At 49.2% G+C, this 9,561-nt stretch overlaps 1 protein-coding gene across 1 annotated transcript; it reads left to right on the plus strand.

Annotated features, from left to right (window-relative positions):
- The first annotated feature begins 3,326 nt into the window (after positions 1 to 3,326).
- Positions 3,327 to 7,025, plus strand: LOC102855471 (CMRF35-like molecule 7-like). Its single transcript, XM_006886383.1, has 3 exons — positions 3,327 to 3,366; positions 5,227 to 5,556; positions 6,748 to 7,025. Exons 1-3 carry the CDS (start codon positions 3,327 to 3,329, stop codon positions 7,023 to 7,025), a joined length of 648 nt encoding a protein of 215 aa, XP_006886445.1.
- The last annotated feature ends 2,536 nt before the right edge of the window (positions 7,026 to 9,561 follow it).

Here is a 9,561-nt window from a genome sequence, read left to right on the forward strand (position 1 = left end):
TGTGTGTGTGTGTACCGTCAAATCAGATCTGACTGGTACAGGGGGAGATTGTCCCTCCTTCCCCGGCAGAGCATCTGGTGGATTTGAACCGTTCGCCTCTGGGATTGTAGTTGCAGCTCCTTGCCACTAGGCCACCAGAGCTCCCCCAGTCTTAGGTTTTCTAACCTCTAAAAACCTACTGGAAGGTCACCTATGTTTCTGACTCTCTGACAGGGCTTCGATGAGGTTCTGGAGAAGGACATCTTACTTGATGAGGTCCGTGAAAAAGAGGAAGACTCAGAATAAGATGGACTGACACACGGTGGCCACAGCAATGCACTGAAACGTAGCAATGATCTTAAGGATGCACAGGCCCTGATGATGCTTTGTTTTGTTGTACATGGAATTGCTTGACTTTAAATGACGTAATATCATCTCTGATGTGCAAGACATGGATAAATTAGAATCGTTGTACATTGATGATAGGACTGTAAAATGGTGCACTCATGGCAGAAGACAGTTTGTCAGTTTCTCAAAATGTTAAATACAGAATTATTACATGAATCAGCAATACCACAAATCTCAATACATTGAAACTAGAGATTTAAATTGGTAATTGTATACCAGTGTTTATTGCAGCATTAGTCACAATGGCAAAAAAAGTGGAAACTAGTCAAATGTTCATCAACAACCAAAGGATACAGTGAAAATGTGTCTCCTTACAGTGGAATAGTATACAGCCATAAAAAGGGATGAAGTTCTGATACATGCTAACATGGATGAACCCTAAAAGTGATAAGCTAAATGAAGTAAGTTAGACACAGAAGGAAAAATATTATATAACCTCACAGAGATGAAACATCTATTATGGTTGTTGTTAGTTGCCATCAAGTCAATCCAAGTTGCTGAGATCTTGTGAAATGGAAAACTCAGCCTGGTCCTTCCCTTCTGCCACCTGCCATCCTTGTAAAGGTCTGCAGAGGTGAAGAGGGAGCATCAAAGGCCTTTTCAGGAGAGGAGAAGGTAGGACAGCTCCATGGAGGGAGTGGTGCTGGGGCCTCCTATGGTTGCCTTCTGTCCCTACTGCCCCAGGAAGACGATATTTGAGGATATGATACTTCTGCTACCAGCCGGGAATCCTTAAAGCGAAGGGAAAGGGCTGGGGGAAGCACCCCTGCTTTCTCCCTTTCTCCTTCTCTCTCTCCCTACTTCCCAGCCTTCCTCCCTTCCTTCCCTAACAGTTTCACTAAGACATAACGGGAGTAAAGTAAGCAGCCCATATTTAAAGAACACAATTTGAAATGTTGTTGCTGTTTTTCTTTTTTTCAAATTTTAGGTACATTTGCTCTTTTATGGTTTATATCTCTGTGAGTTTTAGCATGTGCACAGATTCATGTCATCACCACCACAAACAAAAATCCCCTCAGCCTCCCCTCCTCCCAATGTCCTTTCACTGGGAATTAAATGTCTTTACCGGCAGGCAGGCTCAGCCCTCCAGTGAGGTCCAGTTTCTGCAAACTGAGATTGCAGTGTTTCTGTGTGTCATTGAGTCAGAACCGACCCATAGCTGACCTTCTAGGGTTTTCAGAGATGGTTAATACATGGGAGGGGATGTCTGTCTTTCTCCTGCAGAGCTGGGGAATTTGAACCACCTATCTTTGTTTTGGCAGTACAAGAAGTTCCAATGAAAAGTTCTGTTTATCAGACTTGTGCTTCACTTTTCAGATCTGCATGCCACCTAGTGGCCTGTCTACAGTCTGACAGCTGATCCTCCACACAGCATCTCTTTTAGGGGTAACCTGTGCACCCCACAGCTTGAGAGTGAGCCTGTGACTTCCTGAATCCTTTCCCCAGTTTCCCTGGCACCCTGTTCCAGCTTCCAGGGACCCCTTTTCTTGTCCATTGGCTAAGAAGCTGGAGCTTCTCTCTCCTGTGTCTGGTGGGCTTCTAGGGCTACAGGAAAGAAGAATAAAGAAAGACAATGGCATTTGGCTCCTCAGGTCAGAGAACTTTCTCCCTCAGAGCAGTGGGTCGCAGCAGATGCCGCCCAGTCCCAGTCGCTCTGGACTGAGATTTGCTGCAGGCTGTGTGGGAGATGAGAAAACAGCCTCGAACACTCCTGAACACTTCCTCATCCAACTCACCCTCCACCCCCAGGCCCTGACCCCCTCAGCCTCCAGAGAGTCGTTAGCACTTCCTGCTTCTGTCCTACCTATGTCTTGGGAATGTGGGCTGCAGGGTTTAAGTCCAGGCAGGAGATATGGAAGGAAACAAAGCCTGGAAGCATCAGACCTGCTTGGTGTTCTGAACATTCTGGTGCCTTCTCCTGTCTTCCTGCTTGCCTCATTTTACAAAGCCTTCAAATTGTTGTTCCATTCTGCCGGGACTTTTAATTCAGTGAGAGACTCAGAAAGGAGTATGCTTTACAGTAACTGCCGTAGGGTCAAATAATGTTTCCTGTGGCTGGGTTTTTGTAAGTAGGCAGGCAGGTCTTACGAAACCTCTCTGGAAGATCTTGAATCCTGGAGAGAAGGGCTGATAGAAAGGCATTGAAGACAGAGGCAGGGAGGTTCCAGAAGTGAGGGGACAAGAGCAAAGAAGAGACTCAACAGAAGTCAGAGAGGAGAGGCAGAGAGGGCAGGTGACAGAGGAGGGGCCTCCTGAAGGAGGAGGGGGGTATGGGAAAGGCACTCAGGAGGCCGTTGGAACCAGCCTTTCATGGAATGAACTCACACAGAGGGGACCACGGAATACTATGCAAAGAAGAAGCAATGAGGACAAAAGGAGGTTAAAGAGGAACCACCACTTCTACCTTATCACGGCCTCAGCATGGGCCTCAGCTCCAGGTGACCCACGACCTCAGAGGAAGGTCCTGCTGAAAGGGGCTGCTCATGAGCAGGGAGGAGGGACGGCAGCCATGTTGGCAGCATGGAGGACGCTTTGGTGTCTCCTGGGGAGGACGTCAGAGGCACTGTGTTTCTCCATTGGGTGGAGGTGACCCAACACTGTGCCTTCTCATTAAATATGGGCAAAGCCAGCACCACCTCATCAGGACCTTGAACCTTCTCCCTGTAGTTCTACTTCCGGCCTTCCAGCTCCACACTGATGCCCGTCTGACCCAGCAGGGCCTGCGTGGAAGGTGTGAGCCAATCCCATCACCCACTGTAATCTCTCAAATAGTGATGCTCCACTTCTCCTTATATAGAAAATGGGGAAGTAGTTGTAGCAATACTAGAAGATAAATGAAAGCAACTCAAAGGATGTTAGGCAGACTCAAAGCATCTCCTTCTAAGCTTCAAGTGTCGGAAGACCGCTTGGTACTTCTGGCCACTGAGAAGAGGCAGGACATGTGGCTGCCCCTGGCCCTGGTCCTTCTCATCCTCCCAGGTGAGTAGGGCTGGGGCTTCTGGAACTTGCATGCCTGGGGAGAGACAGGAACAGAGAGGATCTGTCCTGGGGGGATCAGTTCACTGATGCATGAAAACCAGGTTTCCGTTTTCTAGCATGTTCTATGTTGTGTGTTGGGGAAATAAGCTCAACCGAACAAAATCACTTCCTGAAGACAGTGTTTCTCAACTATGACTATTCTACAGAAATGAATAAAAGAGCGTATGCGTGGACTAATGAGTGAATCCAATCTTGCCAGACCTTGAAGGTACAGAGATACTTGGACTTCAGCTCAGACCCAACTTGGTTATGAGTGGCTCAGGCTTTGGGGTAGTTTGTGGACTTTTAGCTCCAGTTGTGAGCAGGAGGAAGCAATAGGGGTGATGACACGCTGACCTTGCTCACTGAAAGTGAAGGGGGACTGGAAACGCTTGCTGCAGAAGACCATAGACTCCCGCCTTAAACAGGGTTTATATCTCAACGTCAAGAAGATAAAAATCTTCACCACCAGGCCAATAGGCAGCATCATGATAGATGCAGAAAAGGCTGAACTTGTCAAGCACTTCGTGTTACTTGGATTCACAGTCAACACTCTTGGCACCAGCACTCAGGGGACCGAAGCCCCATATTACACTGGGTGGCCTGCTGTAAAGCACCTCTCCAAAGCACAGAGGAGCAATGATGTTAGTTTGAAGTCTACAGTGCGCCTACTTCAAACCATGCTTAACTTATGCTACCTGGGCTCATTTATATACTGGACTTCTTGTAGTTGTGTGTTGTGGAGTTGAAACTGACCTATAGCTGACACTCCAGCAAGTTTTCAGAGACAATCAATCTCATGGGAAGAGATTGCCTATCCTTCTCCCACAACAGACTGGACTGTGGGGAGGAAATAACAGAAGGTCCATTTCCTTAAGAGAAGAGTAGTCAGTACCTTAACTCTTTTACCTGACAATCCTCCAAATTGACTTGATGGTATCTAAGAACAAAGACTATAGAGAGCTCTGGTGGCCTAGTGGGTAAGGAGTTCAACTGCCAACACAAAGGCTGGTGGTTCAAATCCCTCAGCTGGTCTGCAGGAAAAAGATAGTCAATCTCCACCCAAGGACTTTACCAGAGGATCAGCTCTGAGTTGGTTCAGACTTCAAGACAGTGATTGAATTAACTGCATAGCAAAAAACTAGCATAACACAAAGATGGCTGCAAAAACATCTCCTAAAAGAGAGATTATAATGAGCATAGAATGGGAGGAGCAGAGAATTACTGGAAGTGATTACTGCTCAATGGCACCATTTTCCCAGCTTTTCAGTGACTTAGTGGTGGTCTAACCAGCTTAATTCCAAAAGACTGAAGTTCTGCCATGCTGTGTTAGTATATACAGTGCTGTCTGACATTGTTACCCTGCTTTTGGGAAGAAAAAAAAAACAACAAACCCAAAAAAAACAACAAAACTCCAGACCTTTGTTTCTAAGAAGCAGAGAAATCTAGTTCACTAATAAAGTGAAGATTTAGTTGTGTCTAACAGCTGTGCAGTGGTTTTAATTTTGTTTTGTTTTGGTTTGATGTAGGTTTTTTTAGATGACAACTAAAAAAAAAATTATCCCAGTAATATCTACACTGGGAACTGTAGTGGGAGCTTTTCAGTAATGTAAGAGATTGTTCTATACAGACCTTGTTGCTGTTCATCCGACATGTAATAGTCTTTTCTAGACAACACCCCCCACCCCCATCCCCCCAAAAAGTTCTGTCTTGACTGTTGAGTCCTCCGGCAGTAGGATTCGGGAGCTGTTCCCACTGTGGGAGGCTGTGGACCTCTCCTCAAGCTGGGAGGTGACAGAGACCCGGGTTTGTGTTTTCCAGGCTGCTTCACCCTGCGGGGTCCCAGTGCAGTGAGTGGCTATGAGGGAGGCTCCTTGACCGTGCAGTGTCATTACAACTCCGGATGGGAGACCTACGTCAAGTGGTGGTGTCGAGGCGCTGTTTGGAGTAGCTGCAAATTCGTTGTTAGAACCACAGGATCAGAGCAGGAGGTGAAGAAGGACCGTGTGTCCATCAAGGACAATCAGAAAAACCGAATATTCACCGTGACCATGGAGCAGCTCAGGGAAGATGATGCAGATGTTTACTGGTGTGGGATTGAGAAAAGTGGATCTGACCTTGCAGTCCAGGTTAGAGTGTCAGTTGTCCCAGGTAAGTGAGCGTGTGGTTGAGTCTTTAAGGGCCTATTATGTCTCGGTCTTAGAAGGCTCTTTTGAGTGTGTGCACTGTGGACATGTCAGAGGGGATCTAGTCCTGGGGGGTCATTGAACCCCCTGCTTGGGGTCAGGATGACCAGGCAGGGCTCCTCTACGATGGACACATGTCTATTTCATCCTTAGAGACCAGAGCCACATGGGAAGGTCTGTGATGCTGTCACGCACCAGATGTGGGAGTGGGGGTCACAGAGGGAAGGGTGAGCCCCAGGAACCTGCATTTTGACTGGAAACTCAGGGAGGACACACACCAGGGAAGGTTTCCCAGGTCCTAGTGCCACCTATGTATTCAGGATTAAAGCTGGTGATCTTGGGTCCATGTTGTTGAACGTTGGAGGGCTACAGTCATCCTAGTTCTGTCTCTCTGTCTTTCTCTCTCTCTCTCTCTCTTTCTATCTATACCTATATCTATATACCTATATTTACCTGTAGGAAATTATAATTATGCAGGTGAGAGCACTGCCCCACCCAAAATGAAACTCCCAAGTGGGCTCTGCTGTGTGGGGTGGGAGCCATGACCCTGGTGTGGCTGAGAGTGACAGAAGGCTGTGTCCCCATAAGAGATCCCAGACAGCAAGTCAGTTGGACTGCAAAGAGAAAACACTGGGGTGACCAACCAGCTACCTGCTGTTTGTCCCAGTGCTCCTCCATCCCATCTACTCAGGGAGCTGGTCCATGTCCTGGTCGAGGGAGAGAGGGGCCTAGAGAAGGCACAGGTGGCGGCGAGACCCTCCACAAACAGGTGGACGGCACGTCAGATTGTCCTGAGCTGCTGTAGGGGACATCTGCGCTGGAGAAATGGTCCCGCGGGGTCAGGGGTTGTGTGACTGCCCCAGAGCTGCTTCCTGTCTGTGTCACAAATGAGAAGGTGACCCTCCCGTGCTCAATCGAAGGAATGGAGAGAGAGGAGGTCAAGTGACCAGGAAGGAGGGGAGCACTGAGGAGCAGGGTGAAAAGATAAAAGGGGGGTGGGATGGGATCAGGGGAGAGAGGAGGAAACAGGGTGGGGGTGAGGAGAAGGTGGAGCAAGGGTGGACCTTAGAGGCTGTGGAGTGAGAGAGAGAGGAGGGGCTGCAGGGAAACCCCAGGAGTGCTCAGAACTCTCCTGTCCTACTCAAAACCTATTCAGGTGAGGACGTTCCAGCTGCACCCCAGAAGAGAGGCAGGGGCTACTGGTATTATGAAATCAGAAATAGTGTGGTGGTCATATGCACCCCCCCCAGCCCCACCCCCCGCCTCACACCCTGTCAGTTCCTGTCTGGGTCTCCTGTCTCATGCACACACTTCCACGTGTGCAAGAAGAGGAACCCTCTGGGGCTGAAAGACACGCCTGAGCTCCTGGCCACAACCAAGAAGACAGACCCCAGGAGAGGAGTCTGCCGGACACTGAGCAGGCCCCGGACGTGACAGGAAACGAGGAAGCAGCACTGAGCACGCAAAATCAGGAGCAAATATCCCCGCTTGTCATCCTGGGAGAGGACTGGGGAGGCCACAGGGCCAGGAAGCGAGCAGGGAAAGAGAGAGTGTGTCGGGGACCCTGCAGCCCGGCTTAGCGTCACGCTGATGGTGAGGACCCTCACGGTGGGTGGGCCCTGCTCAAGAACCTGTGCCCCCGCCCCTCCACCTGCCTCAGCTCGATAGTGCTGCAGTAGCACATGGGTCACACCTGCATGTTTTTAACAAACAGAAATGCACTCACAGCTGATGCGTTACAGGTGCCCGGCTCCAGAGGAGGTCTCTCTCACACCTGCATGTTTTTAACAAACAGAAATGCACTCACAGCTGATGCGTTACAGGGGCCCCGCTCCAGGGGAAGGCTCTCTCCCTCTGTTGACCCCCCAGGAGGGTCCTTGCCACCGTTGAGCCTCTATGGGTTGCTAAGGGAGCTTTGGTGGTTTAGGTCGGAGCTAGAGTCCTTACCAGCCCCAAGACTGGAGATTCACATCCACCCATCTGCTTCTCAGAAGATGAACTCTCTCCTGTTGGAATTTACAGCCTCAAAAACCCAAGGCAGAGTCACTGTGATTCAGGAGCAACTTGAAGACAGAGAGGTTCTGAGTTTTTACGGCTTAGCACGTCTCTTCTCCCCTCCCCTCCACTTCCATTAACTGTTTAGATCGCAAAAAGGATTGCCTCAGAATCACTCCTAAGATTTCCTCAGCTAATGTTAACAAAGAAACCCCATTCCCAAAAGGAGTTCCGACCACAGGTATTGACTCTCATTACCACTGCCTGAGAACTGACTCATAGCTGACCCGTCAGCAGGTTTCCAAGGCCATAAATCACCCTGGAGGAGAGGGAGGAGATGTCTCTCTTCATTGCTGGTGAATTTAAACCACCAGGGGGGTGTGGCCTGTGGGTTGGCAAGGCAGGTCCCTCTGAAGTAGGCCAGCAGAGCTCCCTAACCACAGAAATAAGAGTGACCAAAAGAAAAAAAAGATAAGGGTGATGATTTACAGCACATATTGGGGAGGGGCACAGTTTAATCCACAGCTTTCTCCTAAGCACCTCCCCCCCCCCCCAGCTTCTGAGAAACACCCTTCTCATGGGCTGGGCTGAGAACCTCCAGGTGCTTCAGTGCTTCTGATCAAAGGTCTCCAGATGCTTCTAATGAGAGAGCCCATGAGCACCCCCAGAGGCACCAGCTGTGGCCCTGGGGCTTCTGCAGCCTCTGCTCCCTGCCCCGGGCTCCCTGTACCCCTGAGGCCTCATTCTGTTCCTCCAGGCTGCCCGGTCTCATCTCCTCCTTCCCTGGCTCCTTTTGCTCGCAGGAGGGGGCTGGAGTAGTCTCTGAATTCCCTTCCCTTAGACCTGAGGGAGCTCCGGTGGCCTAGTGGTAAGGAGCTACGCAGCCAACTGAAAGGTAGGGAGTTCAAATCCACCAGATTCTCCATGAGAGAAAGGCAATCTCCTCCTGCGTGATTTACTTCCTCTGAAAAACTCTGGAGGGTAACCTGTGTGTCCGTTCTGACTCCATGGCAATGAATGAACAACAGACCTCAGGGATCAGGAGTGGGAAATAGCTCTCAGACTTCCAATATCCCGTTTGCTCTTCCTTCTTCAAACACTGTTTTTCTAATACAGCCCTGATGTTGCTTCTTAAAAGTCAAATCAAACCTTACCTGGCTAAGTAGACTATTTGCTACAGCTTTCTCGGATTCTGACATTGCCTCTGTTTGTTTCCTCACTGGTTCAGGCGGGAGATTTCCCTCAGAGGCTGGGTGTGTACATTTGTACGTTAGTGAGAGGCGTTAAAGCACCCAGATGTTCCTGTGAGAGAAAGGCCTCTGTCCGTGAGCTCACCACAGGCCAGTCCCTCTAGTCTCCCAGTGGCCACCTCTATTTCACAACCACTTCCTGCCCAATTGCTCCTTTAAGAGTGAGACCAGAAGCTAACGACAAAAGGCCAGCATTACCAAGACCATTTCAAAAGGTCTTGAAAAGCCTTGAAAGAGAAAGGTTCTACCGGAGAGGACAGGGACAGGTAAAGTGATGAATTCTAGAAAGCTCTAATTGCTCAATGTCAACATTTTATTTTTTTTTTAATGTCGTTATGCTTTTCAGTGGTAAGTAGTGGCTTTGACAGGCAGGATTCTGAAGGACAAAAGGGTTTATTTTGGCAGTACTTTTGTTACTGAAGGACCCCCGAACCGCTGGTCCTGTTCTGTCCCGAGTGGACGGCGAAGACCCAAGACTCCAAGACACCGGCTTGATGCAACAGCAAGAGATAAGAGGTTTATTGCGGAGCTCCAGGTCGACTCTTATCTCTCGCAGGAGACAGAGGAGCCGACCGAGAGCAGACAAAGTTGGGTTTTTTTATACACTTTAGGGGGATACAACTGAGTATCAGCTTCTCATTGGGTGATGAAAGCACAGTTTGAATTCATTGGCTCAGTGTTCGCTCAGGGTTTACACAGCATTTTTGCACGTAGCACTTGCGGCA

The sequence above is a fragment of the Elephantulus edwardii genome, unplaced genomic scaffold (assembly GCF_000299155.1).
Source record: "Elephantulus edwardii isolate Elephantulus edwardi_28Jun2011 unplaced genomic scaffold, EleEdw1.0 scaffold00048, whole genome shotgun sequence".
Taxonomy (NCBI): domain Eukaryota; kingdom Metazoa; phylum Chordata; class Mammalia; order Macroscelidea; family Macroscelididae; genus Elephantulus; species Elephantulus edwardii.